The following is an 18396-nucleotide window of genomic DNA, read 5'->3' on the forward strand; positions in this document are numbered from 1 at the left end:
TGGAAAGAAAAAAAAAATCCCCATTATGCATGAAAATGAAATATCAGAATAGCTTTAACTCTTCCTGCACATTAACTTCTACGGTTTGGCTACAGCAGCTAAAACAAAAAAATGGGAATGTGCTTTTCAGGTGTATTTGTGAGGTGGCTCCGTCCTGGGGGAGGCGGGTGAAATAAGTAAGTAAATAAATAAATAAATAAATAACCGAGCGAATAAATAAATAATCTCCCAAAAGTGAGGCCGCTGTCCGCGGTGCTGGAGGCGGGCGGGCGGGCGCGCGGAGGGGCGGGGCGCGGCGCGGAGGGGGCGCGGCGGGCGCGCTCCCGCCGGGGCCGGTTCCGCGCAGGCGCCGCCGCCGCCGCCTCGCCGGGAGCGCCGCCCGCCCGTTGAGTGCGAGGAGCGCGGGCGAGCGCGTGCGAGGGCAGGGCCGGGCCGGGCCGGGCGGCGGGAGCGCAGCGGGCACCGCCGGCACCCCCATCACCCCCATCCCGCTCAGCGCCGGAGCCGCGACCAGCACCGGAGCGGCAGCGGCAGCTCAGACAGCGGCTTCTCCCGCGCCTGCCGCGGGGCTCTTCTCGTTCCTTCCCTCCCGTGGCTCGCTTGCTCCCGCCGGCCGCTCGCCCGGAGCGCACGGGATCTAATTTGCTGACGAGCGCGCTCCGCGGAGGAGAAGGAGGAGGAGGAAGAAGAAAGGGCTGTTTCCGTGGCTTTGTGGATGCTCTACTTTTCCTGGAAATGCAAAAGATTATGCATATTTCTGTCTTCCTGGCTCCTGTGTTGTGGGGACTGATCTGGGGGGTCAATTCTAACAGCATACAGATCGGTAGGTGCCCGCATTTGGGGGGACCCCGCTCTCCTCCCGGCGGATCTCTCGATCCTTCATCCCCGCCGGTGTCACTCGGGCATTCCTGTCATGTCGCCGCGCGCCCAGTCCCACCGCGGTGCCCGCCAGGCGCCAGCGAGGTCCCCTCGCCTTTTCCCCGGCCACACCGCCCGGCCCCCGCGACCCCCGACACAGGACGGAGCCGCGGCCGGGACCGCTCCGGCAGCGGCGCCCACCGGCACCCGCGCCCAGCCCAGCCCCGCGGCGGGCAGAGACCTGGCCCCGGCACCGCTCCGCCGGTGCCCCCGCCCGCCTGACGCGTGTGTGTTTCCCTGCAGGGGGGCTGTTCCCGAGGGGCGCCGATCAGGAGTACAGCGCCTTTCGGGTAGGGATGGTTCAGTTTTCCACCTCGGAGTTCAGGCTGACTCCCCACATCGACAACCTGGAGGTGGCCAACAGCTTCGCCGTCACCAACGCCTGTGAGTAGCGGGCGCTGCCAGCCTGCCGTGGCGGCGGGGGTGTGCGGGGTACGTGTGTGTGTGTGTGTGTGTGTGCGGGGGTGTGCGGGGTACGTGTGTGTGTGTGTGTGTGTGCGGGGGTGTGCGGGGTACGTGTGTGTGTGTGTGTGTGTGTGCGCGGGGTGGGGGCGTGTGCGGGGTGCGGTGCCGGGGGGAGCCGCCCCGCCGCCGAGCAGGTGTGGGAGCGCCCGGCCCCGTGCGAACGGGGCGCGGGGTCTCCGTGAGCCCCCCCCCAGCCCTCCGGGAGGTGTAAAATGGTTCCCGGCGGCTCCCCCCGCGTGTTACGTAAGGCTGTGCGGCCCCGGGGCTGCCCGCAGCGCTCCCCCGCTGCCCGCGGGCTGCGGAGCCACCTCGCTACCGGCGCGGCCAGAGCCGGGGCCCCCTCTGGCCAGCAGCCGAGGGGTGCGGAGCGGGCGGCGGGGGGCGATCAGCCATTTTACGCCGCGCGGTGCTGCGGGCTCCATCGCTCCATCTCGCCGCCCGCTCGCCCCCCGCCTGGCGCGCTCATGGGCGGCCGCGCTCGCCGTCCGCTCAGCTTCGCCGGGAGCCCGCCGCCCCCGCGGCTCTCCCGGCGGGACCGTGCCCCGGCTCCGCCCTCGGCTCGGCAGGGCCCGGCCGCACGCGTGCCGCGGGGCGCGGAGCACGTGCGTTGCGCGGCAGGCGACGGGGAAGGCGGGGCGGAGCAACGCGGTCGTGGTAGCGCGAAGAGAGGAGCCCCGGACGGGGCGGCGAGTCCCGCAGCGGTGTGCGCTTCTGCCTCCTGTCGCTCGGCCCGGCGTGCGGCCAGGGGCGGCTGGCACGGTCCGTGCCGGGGTGAGAGCGGGGAGCCGAGGCGGCGTTCCCAGGGCGGCGAGGCGTGCCCGCCTTGCCCCCGCTGCCCCCGTGCCGCACGTGCCCGGTTCGGGCGAACCCGCGATCTCCGCAGCGGCGCGGGCGGCAGCGGGTGGGGAGCGCGCTCGGTGCCGCGCCGGTCGCTCCCGCCCAGCACCGCGCTCCCCCAGGCGTTTTCCTGTCCCTCCTGGGAAAAAGACGCAAGAGACACTGAATCTGGAGGTTAGCTGTTAGCGGGAGCGATTTCCCTTCATTGGCGACCTTTTTGTATCCCCCTGATTCAGCTACCTTGTGGTAGGTGCGGTGGTGCTGAAGAGGGGCGCCTTGGCACAGATGCTTGGATAGGTGGTGCAAGAGCTCAACGCAAGGAGCTTTCAGTGGCATGTGTGAGGGTAGGAGGGTATAGCATACATAGCTGAAGGCAGAAAAGGTCAGAGCATGTAATCAGCCACATTAATGCTAAATTGTTATTCTTTGCAAACTGCTTGGATAGTTCTTCCTTTCTTAGATAATGGGAGTTTGTATCAACCAGAACCACATGCGGTCTGTATTTGCAGATGATGTTACTTGGACTGTTGGTGAAGTAAGTGTAGCAGTTTATACGGCATTCTGCAAAAATGTGACAGGTCTTTCTGTGTTCCTCAATTCTGTGAAGTTAACAAAACCTGAAAAAAGGTTTTGCAAAACACCAGATTTTTTTTTTCCTACTGGTACTGGAGATGAGCATAATCACTTTGTCTTTGAGAAAGTAAAGGTTACATAATTTTCTCCAAGACCATCAAGTGCTTTTGACCAGAGTCTGTGTGCCTTGTTCTTGTCTTTCTTGGAGAACTTTTACAATACTCAGATGATATGTGTAGGCTCTAGACTGCAGTAGTGGACTTTGAGGCTTCCAGCAGAAGGGAGATGCTGTCCACATTTTAGATTTTCTTTTGTCTGGACCTTGTGCAAGGCTTCAATTTCCAAGCAGGTTGAAGAGCTCCAAATTAAGACATGAACATGTACTTGTTTTTCATCACTTCAGTTACCAGTGATGGTTTAGTGAAGTTACCTTGTGCATTGGATTTAATTGACTAGTGAAGCATGTGATAAAAATATGTATAGTATCCCCTTGATTACCTTCCCAGAAGGGTTTCATGGGAGAAAAAGGAGTTCCAAAGAGAAATGTTTGGCGTACAAGTAGAAGTAGAATTTAGGAGCTGATTGCAGAGCACAGCATGCACAAGTGGTTAAGAAGAATCCAACTTTTTTTGTCCCCTCTATGCTTGTTCTCATTTGAAATGCTGAACATTCTGCTGGTTGGTTTTGTTAGGGCTTTTTTTTGGGTGGGGTGTTGGTTTTTTTTTATTTCCAGAATTGTGTTCAAAGAACTTGTGCCCAAAACCAGCACTGTGAAACAATGCAGGTATAAAAGAAGGTCACAGAAATGTAGGATAATATGAATCTGAAAATGCTTCAGTGTTTACCCAGGTATTTCACTCCAGCAAGGTGATTGTCCTTCACAGAGATGTAGTGGCGGGCTTATACCATAATAGAAGTGATGACCTTTTCTGCCCAAATCGACCACTGAAATGTTTTGGCTCTTGATTTAAACCCCTGAGCCTGCCATGTTTCAGGCTGCAGAAGCTCTGGCTGGTGTGGCAGAGGTGGGGTGCAGCCCTGCCCTCTGATCCCGACCTGGCACCTGCCGGTGGCAGCCGGCAGCACCTGGGGTCCCCTCCGCCACCCTGCCGGGGCTGGGCCTGCCTCCCTCCCCTGGTAGCCTCAGGGCAACAGCACACTATTCCATCTGCTTTAAAAACAAGCAAGCAAACAGAAAGCCAGCTGTAAAAATATGTTGAAGTCTTCAAACTAATTATCAGCGCTTGCTTGGAGTTTGTTGATGGAGCAAATGGTTTTTAGATGAATCAGTGTTGCTGGTACTACTTTTAAATTAGGTTCCTAAACTTCAGAAAGGAGGAGATGGTGGTCACATACCCCCGAGGAATGTTCCAAATAGTGAGACTACTCAGTTATTTAAAGGTGGCCAGAAAATGGGTGTAGTAGTGGAGTGGACACTGTGAGTAGGTAGCCTTAACTCATGTCATGACTTGCACTTCAGTGGGAATTTCACATCAACACTAAGAGATCATGTCATTTCATATTGCATGACAGCAAATTGGGCCACGGTTCTACTGATTTTGACCAAGGTGGATGGGCCACCTTCACGTAACCTGGGAAAGGGACACAAGTCAATTATGTTCAAAAAGTAGCCATAAAAAATAGTCACTTTAGTTTGTTGGACTGTTGCAACTCTGCAAAGCTCTGTTGACAGGTCATTGGGAGCAGCTGTTGGAATCTAATTGCAGTTTGACACTTCATAAGTCAGCATCACTCGGAAGCTTAATGGTTTAGATTGAGAGGTGGTGTACATTTTTTTCAGAGTAATGGCCCGATGAGGAGCAGTGTTCACTGCTGTGACTGCTGTTGCACCCTTCAAGAGAAATGGGCTAGGCTTAGCACTTTGTGAGAATTCTGGATTCATTCTGACAGAATCTCCTCGGTTCTGTCTGTTTAACAGCTGGAACAAAGGTAGGGCACTGGAGGCAATTCATAGGGCAGAACTGGGACATGTCCAAACCACTGGACTTCAGTATCCTTCAGCACAGTGTAATTGAGCATAGTCTACAACAACAGGAGTGTTGACCATTGGTTATATCAGATTTTTTAAAAGTTCTTAATTCTGTCAAAATAAGAAAGAAGGAAAGTGATGAAGATGAAGTCCTTTCCTCTTAAATCTGCCTACCCAACAACTTCAGGGGTAGTTGTACTGTGTTCTGACATATATTAGCACTGAAAGGATATTGGAGTCACTTAAAGAGATGTTTCCTATAGAGTGCTATAAAACTGCCATAATGGTAACAAGTTTTTCATACAGTAGTTTGAGCACAGAAGTAATATATGTACAATCTTGGATGTTTAATCCTGCTGGCTCAAGAGCCAGTGTTGAGCTTTTCTGTTTTAAATCAAGTCTTACAGCTCTGCAGGGATCACTGCACCATGACATTGTGACAAGGGTATGTTGATTCATGCATAAACCTTAGATCCTTTCATTATATTTTCAACCAGCAGCTTTGAAAACCTATGAATATCTGGCATGTTGCAACTTGAGAGTCATGGCAAAGGTTTCCCCAAGCATTTTGGAATAAAATGCTATAGCTTTCATTCTTAAAGAAATAGCATTGAGCATATTGTTGGCAAAATGCTTAACGAATAAGCAAAAGACATCCTTTAAAGGGAAGGATGAAAAAAATTTAAATGTGTTTATTTGAATTAAAATTACTGTGGACCAAGCCTAAATGTATTTCACAATAAATTATTAGAACTGATTTTAAGGAAAGGAGGAATTTATTAGCTGCTTGTGTTTCAGTTCATTTGTATTCCTGGTCCTTCTCATTTCCTTTTCACTATAAAACATTTCTCAGGCTCAGTGAGCAGATGTGAAATAGGTTCTGTGCCTTCTTGTAATTAAAATGGTCAGGATCAGATGGGTTTCTGCAGTAAAAGGATACAATAAAACCAGGATGTAGCCTACAGTGGGAACTCCTGTGATTTTTCTTCTCTCAAAACATTTCTCCTCTCAAAATTGATCTCTGTAGCAAACTTTAAACATTCTTCTGCTCCTGAGAGTTATTCATAAAGAAAGCTGGGGTATTTATTGTGTGACAGTGCTGTCCCTGCTGTGCACCTTTGTGCCTGGCTCACAGACCATTATCACACAGCCGTGCTCCAGAATGTGGGCAGATACAAAAACAACAGTTCTCTCTTGCCTACTTGACTTTTCAAATTCTTATTATGTGATTATTGCATTAATTTTGTCCATAAAATCTGAAATAATTTACCATGCAGTTTTGAATACAGTACGAATATATATTTTACTCCTAGAAATCTGAAAGTGATTTGTGTTTTATAGTAGTTTGTGAGTAGTATGGCAATCATGCCTTAAATATGCCAATCAAGCTTGCAAATAAACCAATACTAGCAGTCAATCTCTTCAATATATTAATGTGTTTATATGTGATTTTATTAATATATATGAAAATATAGTAATTTTTTTTCTGTTTATGCTAATGAAAGTCTTAATTTACACTGACTTCAATGGGTGTGATTGACTGCACATAGTTGGGGATGTACTTAACTCCTTGTGTCCATAAGACTTCCTTTACTATCCTGTGTGTATTAAGCACACAAACCAAGCACCGCTGCACTAAGTGATGCTGTTACTGCTGGTTTCATTAGTTCTTTTTTTCAAGCTTCTCATGATAAAAATATTTTTGAGAATTAAGGCATATTTAAGAGATAAATAATTCCTTTTGAGCAGTCGATAATTACTAGGAAAGTATATAATATCTGGGAACATATTAGTTTGAAAATACATTAAACAGATAATTATCATTATTTTGAAAATTCAGATAGCATAATTTCTCAGGCATTCTCTGTGAAAACATGATTAAATTGTTAAAAACTATTTTCTTAAGGAAAATATAATTTTTAATTAATTAATTAAAATCAAATTAAAATCCTATATGCTGATAGTAATTTTCAGGAAACTAAAAAGAGGATATAACCCACAGTAAACATAAATTTTTATATGTACATATATAGACAGACATGTATGTATACACACATGTATATGTAAATATACACACATATGTACTTAACAGAGTGAACAGCAGTTTATTTTGAATGTCAGATAAATAAAAAGCAGGACATTGGTTAAACTCTACAGTCCATTTTTCTGAAGAGGATTATCTCATAGCACTTACTAATAAGATAATTTATCTCTTTAAGTCATGTTCTCATGCCTGTGAACCAGATGCATGAATTACTAATTTTTTATATTGAAGGCTCATGCCCATATCCTGGAAACAATGTCACAAGAAGACAAGGAATATCAGGTCAGATTGAAAACAACACTGAAAACATACCCCAGTAGGTAAAAAATGCAGTTGTATAGATCAAACTCTCTCTGTATGTATATGTGAATGGGCTTTCTATCTGACAGTGAACTGGAACTCTTATTTCTGAAATGTACAAGATTCGTCCCATTATTTTTCAACTGGTCATTACATTTATCAGAACGTGAATACAGTGGCATCTGCTTTTAGTGGGCAAGAGATTAATTCCTTTTGCCACATAGGTTTCTGAAAAGGTATAGGGCAGAAGTCTGGATGTTTTTATACAGATTATATAGGTTTGTGGAGCATCATTATTGTTTTGTCTTGAAACCTTAATGTTTTCCTTTGGCAAGTTCCTAAAAAGACTTTGCATCGACTACAAGTGCATATTAAGTATAACCTTGTTGAAACTGCAAAAGGGCTTTTATTTAAATTAGTAAATAATTTCAATAATGAATTCTTTATGGATAAGCAATAAGGAGTGAATAAAATCATCAGATAAACATTGTGAAGGCATACTGTGAACCAGCTCAACAGTAAGGAGTGCAAGCAGGTTTTAAATAACCACATGTTGAACAAATTCATACTGAACCTTTTAAAATCAATAACTGTGCTTAAAATACAGCTATTGTATTTATTTGGGTGCACTTACAGAGTGGTATAGATATCTTTTGAAATACTGTTCATTTTTCTTTATCTATCTGTATATAGGACCACCACAGAACAATTTTTACTTTCTTATGCAGCACTGCTGTGACCCCTTGGTTTATTCCACCACAGATCTTTGATTATTGTTTTCTTCTTTTTTTTTATTATTGTATGAAAGGTTCTCAAATCACTCAATTTATGAGGAATTTACCTTTTCCTCCCCAAAGTCCCCGTCTGGGCAATGAATACAGAGAGTTAACATTCCTGTCCTGAATCTGATTTAATGTAGAGATGCCTAATACATTTTCCAATGGATAGTCACTTTATGAAAGTGTGAAAAAAATTTTACAAGACAGAGATTTTCACCATGATTCTACAGCAAGGTGTGGTTTAGCTCCAGCTATTACTATCTCCCACCACCTGCTCCCAAACCTGACTTGGAGAAATTAATGAGATTTTTTTTGAGAGTTGAAATGTTACATACAGTTCAACTAAAGGTGACAGACTCAAGCTAAAGAAATGTCTTATTTCAACTCTAATCTGCTGTTTAATTTGATATCAGAGGAAAAACATTCAGGTCTATATTCATTATCTTGAATCAGTATGGTTGTTTTGCATATTTGGGATGCTGGCTCTGTAACTGAATTGCCAGTCACTTCAGTTAGTCCATGAATGACTTACTGGGCTTTACTGCACATGGAAATAGCATCTTCATTACTTCTGTTTTCCTTTCACTGTTAAAAAAAAAAAGAGTAATTTGCGGTTTGTGTTTTGAAATGGGCATATTTCCCCCTAGGATTCTTCCAGTGACCAAGAGTAGGGCAAAATTCTGTAAAATGTTCAAATGCCCTGACTCATAAATGTGTAGTCATACAACTGTTAGAAGAGTTTCAAAGCTCAATAAGGAACAGGGACTAATTTTATAAAAGGTTCAAAACAGGTATATGAACATGAGTTTACTATGCTACATCACCTATTCAGTTTAATCTTGATTTCAGGTAGTTAATATTGGAAAAAAACCATAACTGACTTGATGCTGCATTTTTTCAGGCTGCTGTGGTTAAGGGTGCCATACCACTGTAATTTCTTCTCAGTATAAATGGGTTTAGAAGTTTACAAACATGACTTGGATTAGAAAAGATGCCTCTGTTTATTACAAATGGTGTGAACTGATTTTCTCTCACACACTTTGAAGATTACAAGCAACAGATTGTTTCTAAGCACATGGTATGATAGAAAATTTAAATAGCAATCTGCTATTTAAATACGTAATGCAGAGATTTTTCTCATCATCTGTATGGGCAAGACTGCTTTCAGGGCTCGTGTCAGCAACAGGGCGAGAGAGCTCAGCAGAACAGCTCTGCAACTGCTTTGCAGCACGGAGAAGGGATTTGTTTTCTTTGGTTTTCTGCCTCCTATGAATGTATTTGCTCTGGTTTAGATCCATAAAATTAAAAGGCTAATATGGCTTACCATCCCATGTAATGTGGATCTAAATTTTTTGAATGCGTTGTATTTCCTTGTATATGTGTAAACTGTCTCAGAATGTCTGCAAATGTATGCTGATGACAGACTGTACAGCTCTGAACAAGTCAGATTAATTTGTTCAATTATCTCATAAATCTTTGGAATTGAGGTTGTTGAGGGTTAGCTTGCTCAAAATGTTTCTTCCTGATACTAGGTACGAGTTGTTTTTGACAAAATGTCTTCCAAGCCAAAATGCTTATTTATATTTTTTTTTAAATTTTCCCCTCTATGAATGTCGTGAATTCCATTACACTGTACTATTACAGTCTCAGAGGGGGTTCTTTGTACAAATGTGAGTTCTGGCAAGCAGCAAAATGTTCCTGTGTGACTGTACCTTGGGCAGAGACCTACTGATATTTGAGAGTGTATTCCCGGTGTAATATTTGTAAAGCAGGGTGAATAACTTGCATGGTTAGTGCATACCAGGCACATGCTTAAATAAGCTACACCAATGCTACTTATAAAAAAAGCAGAATTGATCCACACTGGAATTACAGGGAGTGGTTAGGAGAATCATACAGGAAGTAACTTAGTTATTTTATTTCTCTTGTCCATGTCAGGCAGAAGACCTGAATTTTAACCCTTAGTCTTTCATTTTCAAGTTGAATGCCTTTGGCACTTGTCTTGATGTCAGAATCCCTCCCTGTCTCTTACTCTTCTTCATTTTTCCTGCCTTGATTAGTTTTTGGTTAAAAAAACCTTAGTAATCCTACGTTTTGCCTGACACAGGAAGAAGGAAAGTAACTTCGAGGTTTTGGAAGCAGGAAGACAATTTCTTACCCTTTGTTGTCATGATAAAGCATAGAGGAAAAGAAAACCTATTAGGAAAATTCAGTTATATTAATTTAAACAATTGCTCAACCAACAAATATTAATGGGCCAGATTTATACACAGCTTTAAACTTTCAAAGCCATTTTAAATGAACAGTTGGAAATATATTGAAAGACTAGATGGATTTGAGGGATCAGGAAGATGAGAATATGAGTCACTATATATTATATATTGCAGTATAAGTATGGTTTTAATTTCACTCACAGCCTTCCATCTGCTCCATCTTAAGGTGCTTTCATTTGGTGAGAGTGGAACATGCTGAAAATCTACAAAGTGGTGACTGAAAAGTCATTCAGTGCTTTTACCAACTAATCTGATTTGTTGATGTATTCAGCAGCCGGATCCAGCGATCTGGAGTGCAGACCAATAAGACCAGGCTATTTTCGCCCAACCAAATAAATGCTCAACCTTCTGCTGATGGTAGTAGGAACACAACCAGATCCAACAATTATATTACTTATTTTTTCTGTCTAAATGTGGAAAATGGATTTGGTTTTTTTGTATCTGGGAAGAGGCAGGGATTAAACAATATCTAAAAAGGGCAATAATGTTTGAATTTGACCTACACAATATTGTTTCCAAACTTTTTGGCACATGCTCATATAAGACCCCATGTTTGTTTGGTTGTTTGATTGGCATTTCTTATGTATTTTACACTTTTATGAAGTTCTTTGTTAGGTTTCAGTATGGAAATCTTGGAAAAATTATTAGACCATTTCAACTCCGTTTAAGTATGTAAATAGAACTGCTGCCTGAAAATGGAAGAGTTTGGCCTATGCTTGTGTAAGTGAAGAGAAAAAACATAATACTTACTCCTTTGTATGTATTTGATCTTGGATGTTATTATGTAATGAAATCTTTGCATAAACTTGAATTTTTAATTTTCTCTTAACTTTTTTTTTTTACTTGTAGTAAAATGTGTTTTAGCTTGACTATAAAACCAAGTAGCATACTTTTGCTATAGAAGTAAACAAGCATCTGTGGGCTGCAAATACTGATTTTGTTAGCAAGTGGAGCACTTAATGTTTCTTTGAGCTTATCTGCTTACTTCTATTTCAATATGATAAAAACCACAATATATTCTTCAAGGTCTCCATTTGTGGAAGCACTTCTAATTCACTTGCAGTTAAAATCCTGAAGACCCCGTTTGTGATATTCACCCTATCTTGTGTGACCTCAAGGGGCAGCTCCAGGAAATGGGAGTGTCCTCCAAGCTCCGTGGCACATCTGTTCAGGTGTCCAGGCACTCCAGTGTCTGAAACGTTGCTTGGAGCATGTACTTTGTAACATCAGTAATTTCCTGAGTTTCGTGAGAAAAGAGCAAGTCTGTAAACACCTAAATGACTTTAAGGAACTCTGACATTTTTGTTAGTACTGCTGCAATTAGTTTTTGTAGAGGAAAACACAGATTGTATTAAGTCATGCCTGAGACATTCCAAATAAATACATGTTCAAGGATGGTATGTGCCTGTTCCAACACACTGAAGAACCTCCAGCGTTACTGCATCTAGTTTTGATCTTCTGGGGATGCAAAAAAAATTACTTCAAGATTTTTGTTTGCCTTTCTGTATAGAAGTGTTTCTGACTTCCTACTGAACCTGTGAATACAGTAGTTCTGTCAGTGTTGTGACTCCTAATATTACTTTTCATTTTCTGGTACACAGAATCCCAATTCCCTGTGCCAGTGTTTCTGGCTTTATATTGCATTCCAGGAACTTGCAGTGTTCAATTTTTGCAGTATTTTGTTTTTACATGGCATCTTGAGATCTGTATGTTGCAATATGTAGAAGCCATTTTAAAAACTAAGTATCAACTGCCTTAAAAAACAAACATGTTAGGAAAAATGTTCACTTGGCTTGTTCCTCTCTTCATATTGGTGATAAATTCAACAATGTAGATTTATTTAATTCTGAAGTTTCTTCATTTCTTCTTTTGTTTGTTTGGTAGGGTTTTTCCCTTCTTCTGTCCTCGTAGTGCTTAAAACAATTCTCCAAAACTAATAATCCAAAACTGGATTATTAAAAAGACTGTGAAAATAATTTTGCTAATTATTTAACTGTGAAACATTGGTGTCTTCATAGCAAGAAATTTGTCCCTTTAAATTTGTCTTATTTAGTAAATGTCCTTTGAAACCCTGAGAAAGCTAGCAATGTTCACATGGTTAACCTAGTCATATCACTACAAATTGCTTAGCAACTTCTGTTTTGTGCACTGGAATTGAACTGTATTTGCTTTTGATCTAAATTTTTTTCCTCTTCAAGAAAAATTCTGGCATTTTTTTCTGTAGGGTTTTTTTTTTGCTGCTCTCATTTCTGCCAACCAGCTAAATGTACCAAAAGTAGCTGTTTCAGGAACCCTAGTCCATCTCATTAGGTTTGTCCTCTGGTGTCGAGGTTCGATTTTAAGAACTCGTTGCTCAGTGACTGATTCTACTTAGAGTACAGATCCATTGGGTGATAGATGTAAAGTGGGTTTTTGTTTGTTTTTCTGAATGCTTACAGTACTAGAACTCAAGACATCTCATCTTGTTACAAAGTAGTTTCTTAACTGTGTATGACAGACCAAAGGAGAGACTGTGTAACTTGGTGAGCCAAGAAGAGGTTTGCCTCACTGGTGATGTGCTGGAGGAGAGTTTTGACCAAAAAAAATCTCATACACTACAGATTTGTCCCACACATGCTGCCAAACTTGTAAGATGGGGCAGATGTGCACATTTCAGTTTATGTTGCTTGTGGTGTTTGTAGGAATTTCTCATTCTGTAATCCTTGGTGGCTTTATATACTTTTGATGAGTCCTTACTAGCTGTGGTGAATCTCCAGTTCTCTTCCATACAGTAGGCCAGGACTGACTAGTTCCCAAAGTGGTTTGGAAACTATGGTGTGTAACGCTCTCGTGTTACACACATGAAACTGGGAACAGTCAAGAGTCCAGGAACAGGTCAAAGATGGAAGCATCTGTGTTACCCAGTCTCAGGAGTGTGAATCAGGTGCCTCACAGTGAAATCGGCAGCAGCAGCTGATGGAACAGACATCAAGCCAGCTTAATTGACAGAAAGTTCCTATTTAGAAGTTTCCAACTGAAAGGGTCAAACTAAAACTGCTCCTCTCCCTTCTTGGGTGACCAACTGAAGCTCTGAGGCAAAGGAAGTGGGATTACTTTCTGTGCTGTAATGGGCTGAAGCACTCTGGTTGTAATGGTGCTTTGGGTGCTGTGCTGATCTGCCACCTTTATGTTGGAGTAGTCCAATGGTCTAGAAACAAGTGAGAGAGAGTCTGGGAGCTCAGAGGGTGGGAGAGAAGCCAACTTTCTGACTTATCTTTGGAACAAGTTTGGGCCAGGGTGAGAAAGGTATTTTTAAGCACATGAAAAGAAACACAGTTATACAGGTCACCTTTTCTCTGGGATGTACTACCTTAGGGTTTCTCATTAGATTGAAGTGCTTCATCTTAATTTGTACTAGTAGATCTGCAGTTTTGAACCTGATATTGTAGCAGAAAATATGGGGTTTTGCCTCCCTTAGGAGGAATTGCAATGTGTTTTTTTTTGATTAGTTCCGTATTATGCTGCAGGTACCATTAGTAAGATCAGCTGGGTATTTTAGGTAGCTGTTAAGGCTGTTTGTATTTTAAGTTGTACTGCCTATGTTCAGCATGGTACCTGCTATTCTTGTGGGTCTAGTCACTTGGTTCTAGATTACATTCAGGGTAGGGAGTTTAATCTCTAGAGGTCTGCATATGTTTAGTTCTGGCTATATGGGTAAAGATTTCTTCTCGTTTAGCTGTTAGGACAGCTACATTTATGTACACTTAAGCTAACAGGCACTAGATTTAAAGATTAGAAACCTGTTGACAGGATGTTTTCTATGATGGATGCTGAACTTTCAATATGCTTTTCATGGTCTGTCAGACAGTCTGTTTCATCCAAAGTATTTGCTGAAGGAGCTTGCTGGAAAATGAGAAAATGAATTCTTTTTAGGAATTTTATTTTCTTTTTTGGTCAACAGGTAAAATAAGATTACCTTGCTTTTTTTCTGTGTAATCTTCATTCAGGGAATGATTGATTCATATCATGGTCCATTTCTATGAAGGTGAAAGTAGGAGACAGCAGTAAAGCACTCAGATTTTTTTTTCCTCCCCTTTTCTGCATTACTGAGCACAAAGAATGGAAGTTCAGCTTAGGGTAAAGTGCATAAGAAAAATATGTTCCTGTTACCCTTTAGATGCACATAATATGTGTTACATACTATGCTGATTTTTCATTTCCTGTAGGAACAGGAGGGAACGTTACATGGAAAAACATGCTTACAAGCAAATAAAACAGTCTTGTCAAGATCTGGATTATTCATACACAGGATGAAAAGTGAGCAATTTAAACCTGCAAGTCTGAATAGTAGCAGGAATAACTGTAGTGCTATGCTGTTGAATAGCAAACGAGGGCATTGAGAGGTAAATGAACAGAGCAGCCTTGTTCAGGTGTGCCCGTACCTTTTTACAGACAATGAAATACAAGGATCACAAAATATTATGCAGCCCTCAGGAAGAGGTTTACTAGATTTTTCTTCAAAATCCCTATTCAATTGATGTAACTCGCTCTGACAGTTACTACAGGGCTGAATCCTGGAAGGTCCAGTGTACCTGAGCATGCCAGCAGTAGTCATCTGGAATTACAAAAGGTCAGCAGCACTGCTAATCACAGGACTTGTGCTAGCTTTCCCCTGCATCTGACTGTAGTTCATCCCATTTGTAGCTCACCCGGGTAAGTATGAAAAACAAAATACATGGAAAATATTTGGTATTTGAAATTAAAAATAAACATAATATAGAGTTCATACATGGCTGAACTAAAGAGTGGGTTTTCTATTCCTGAATTACTACAGCTGATGTCAGGTGGAGGGTGTAGTTCTAGATCTGTGGTGATCTCAGCTGGGTACCAGTGCACACAACCATTTCATCTTCTGTGTGTCTGGATTTCCTTCCCACACAGAGTGGTGTTTTTGGAGGGACAGTCAGTGCTCTGTCAGCCTCCCAAATGTCAACAAGAGCTCTTGTCCAGACTAGAGGTGCTCTCCAGGGTTCCTGGGTCTGCTGAACAGAGGTACTCAAAATTGAGTAGAATGTACAGTCCATATTAGAAGCATGCCATTTACTTAGGTAGCAGTACTAGCAGCTCTTAATGATTAATGTGGAATACATCAACTGCTTGGCCTTAAGAAGCTGTAGATAGAAAAAAAATATCGGAATTCTGACTATTTTCCAGGTGGTAATTCTGTTGAACCATTGCTTGTTCTTCAATGCAAATATTCTTCTGCAGATTATTTGAAAACATGATGTAAGAGAAATCTCATTGAACAGAATAGTCTATAGTGAAGATGCACATACACCCCCTCCCTGTCTCTAAAATTATTCCTCCTGAGGTTCATTGTCTTTAAATCTTTAGCCATATATCTTTCCTCATAGTAAATGTAATGGAATTTTTGTTTTTTGGAGAAATGGTTAATTTTAATCACATCTAGTTCTAATTCATAGGAAGCTGTAATTGCATTTTTAAAGAGAATAATTTCAATTAAATTATCAGCATTGTGGTTGAGTTTTCTGATAAAATGGCAGGTAGCAGTTAGTGATTCCTCTAAAATATCACCTTGATGGTATTTCTTTCAATCTTTTAAATTATTTTCATAAACTTTTCAACAGCAAGTGAAACAAACCAAACCAAAATGTCTCTCTCCAGAAAATATGTAGGTGTATACCATCCTGGGGTGATGGTGATCCACCACATTTTAAGATTCAAGCAACACAGAGTGGCATTTTTGTTCACCCTTTCTGCATGGTATGGAAAATGTGCACAAGAAGGATTATTTTTTTCAATGACGAAGTTCATAATGTTCTGGTTTGTTTTCTCTTTAATTTCTAATTTCGTGTTTTGAAACTTGGGAAGATAGTAATTTAGCAGAAGCTTAAGTTATAGTAATTCTGTGACTGAAAACTAGATTGTGACATTGGAGAAGAAAGTTCTTTTTCTTGCTACCATGACCTTAGACTTGCTTCTTGTAGGCAGAAGTTGCAAGCTGATGAGTTAAAAGTAGGGAGGTGTGTCAGTTTAAAAGAATTAATAAGTGTGAGGTATATTGTTAAGGGATTGAGGAGATTTATTGTAACTCTTGATGTGTTTCTGGAGTCCTTCAAAATAGAAGTTAATTTTAAAAGTGTAAGAATAAACAAACAATTCAACTTGAAAATTTGTGAAGCCATTTTTCAATAGCATGTAAAAGAATATTTGTTACAAAGGAATATGTCATGGTGATTAAAAAATTCTTATTACTTGATATGGTATAAAGTTTTAGTGAATAATGCTGTAGGATTATCTGCTTAGCGTGAGTTATTTCAGCTTTAAATAAACTTCCTGAGTATTTATTTTGCAACTTGGAAGTAGTCCTCTCTGACTTGTGGTAATGCCCTATAACTTGCTGTCATCTGGTGGGCTTATATCCTTACTTACTCCAGAGGTACCAGCACTCCAGGTTTGGATCTATGCCTGTTAGCCAGAGACAATGCCCAAGCATAGTTTAGGGAAAGTGGAGTCCAGGACCTGTTTGCAGTAGGCAATGGGATTTGGCCACCATGTTTCTAAGGGAAGGAATTGGCTGTTTGAATGGAAGTTTCCCAGCCAGAGGCAGTGGGGATGGGCAACACATGGGGGCTCATCTTGTTTGCTGTATCACTCTTGCATTCACTATTTTGGGACATCAGGGACTTGCCTGGCATATTGTAGGTGACTTCCAATCTGCCTTTGTGCTTTATGTCCTGCTCTTGTGATTTTGCATATCACCCCAGTAGAACAGATGATCTGTCAGAAGTCCATCACAGGCAGGAGTGAATGGGGGCATGTGTAAGGAGTGCATCCATTTGGAATTCTTCTTTGCATAGGAGAACCAGAGGGGAAACCCTTGTCAGCATGACAGAATTAAGGACAGGCTTGAGTCCACACCAGTGTTCCAGTTTTCCTGCCATCCACTTCAGGAATTATGAATACAGAGAGCTGTGAGAAGTGTCCTTTTTACTGTTCTCCATGTATGACTTGGCCTTTACTCTGGAACATTTGATAACAGGAACCAATTTGTTTCGACATGCATGTTTTTGGTAATGCAAAAGATGACTTCTTTTGTGCAAAAGAATATACAAAACACAAAGCAAATGTTACTGACTTGCTTTACATTTAGCTTAATAGAAGGAAATCTTCAGAGAAAGGTATAACATTGCTTTCCTAGTAAAATACTAAAATCTTTCTTTCTGGTTGCATGTTGCATTAATTCTCAAGTTTGCTTGTTTCTGAAAGAATTGACTAAGATAAAGAAGAAAAATAAAAGCAGTTGTTGTGCTATCAAGAAAACTCCATGCACTTTTCTGACAAACAATTCCGAATGTACTATGATGTATCCTTCAGGGAAACTGGGTGCAGTTTTTCCTATGCTTTTCTGGAATTCTTATTAATATTAACTTCTGGCAATGCATTAGAGTGGCATTACAAACCCCAGAGCCTGTTTCAGATGCTCATGCTGCCAAGTTCAATCCATGTGTAAGTTATAGGCATGATAGTTTTTCTGGGAGAAAAATACATTGCTATTTTAAGAGCACTCTTGTGTTTTTTACTTCATGAAGCATTGACTGAAGTGAAATGCTTGATATAAGAAATTGATTGTTTTACTGGATCTAATTTAGTCCTGAATGTGAACAGCAGTGTTTGCATTATTCTGGAGTTCTGTTTTAACTGTTACAGTGGTGTGTAATTCCAGTCTGGGATTTGACATTTCCCCTCAAGAAGGAACATAAATTGGACTGAACAGTGGCTTTTTGCTACCAAGCTACAGTTTGAGGGCTTTCTAGCATCAGTCCTCCATTTACAATAGCGTTTGGTAGGTTTCAAAAAGCCTTGCAATTCTTTGAAGACTGACCCTATTTTCAAACTGTAGGCAAATGTTCCACTAGGCTTTAAAAATGAACTGATTTTTGAAATGGACTTGTCTTCAAGCCTCAGTGATTCTGGAGGGATTATTTTGTGGTTTTATTTTGTGTGGGTGTTTTGGGGGATTTTTTTTTTATTAAATTGTTCCTTTTAAATTATTTTCTGAAATATTTAGTTCACATTATGCTCAAGTTGAACAGAGTATATATGCTCTGGAATAAATGGTTTAAACGTTAATCCTCAGGGAAGACAATGGAAAGGGAAATGCCTCTGCCACTCAATTTGCAGTATAGCATGAAACAGTCAATTACAAAGGTGAAG

At 41.7% G+C, this 18396-nt stretch overlaps 1 protein-coding gene across 3 annotated transcripts in view; it reads left to right on the forward strand.

The window, feature by feature from the left end:
• Positions 1 to 462: 462 nt before the first annotated feature.
• The window catches only part of GRIA2 (glutamate ionotropic receptor AMPA type subunit 2), an 89177-nt gene continuing 71243 nt past the window's right edge, over positions 463 to 18396 (forward strand). For 2 of the 3 annotated variants that reach the window (XM_069013568.1, XM_069013570.1), the window contains exons 1-2: positions 463 to 823; positions 1162 to 1302. In XM_069013568.1, the coding sequence (XP_068869669.1) occupies positions 736 to 823; positions 1162 to 1302 (229 nt within the window). In that variant the 5' untranslated portion in view covers positions 463 to 735. The remainder of the gene's footprint in view (positions 824 to 1161; positions 1303 to 18396) is intronic. The other variant, XM_069013569.1, reaches the window with a different exon arrangement.

Source organism: Aphelocoma coerulescens, chromosome 4, assembly GCF_041296385.1.
Source record: "Aphelocoma coerulescens isolate FSJ_1873_10779 chromosome 4, UR_Acoe_1.0, whole genome shotgun sequence".
In the NCBI taxonomy this organism is placed as follows: Eukaryota; Metazoa; Chordata; class Aves; order Passeriformes; family Corvidae; genus Aphelocoma; species Aphelocoma coerulescens.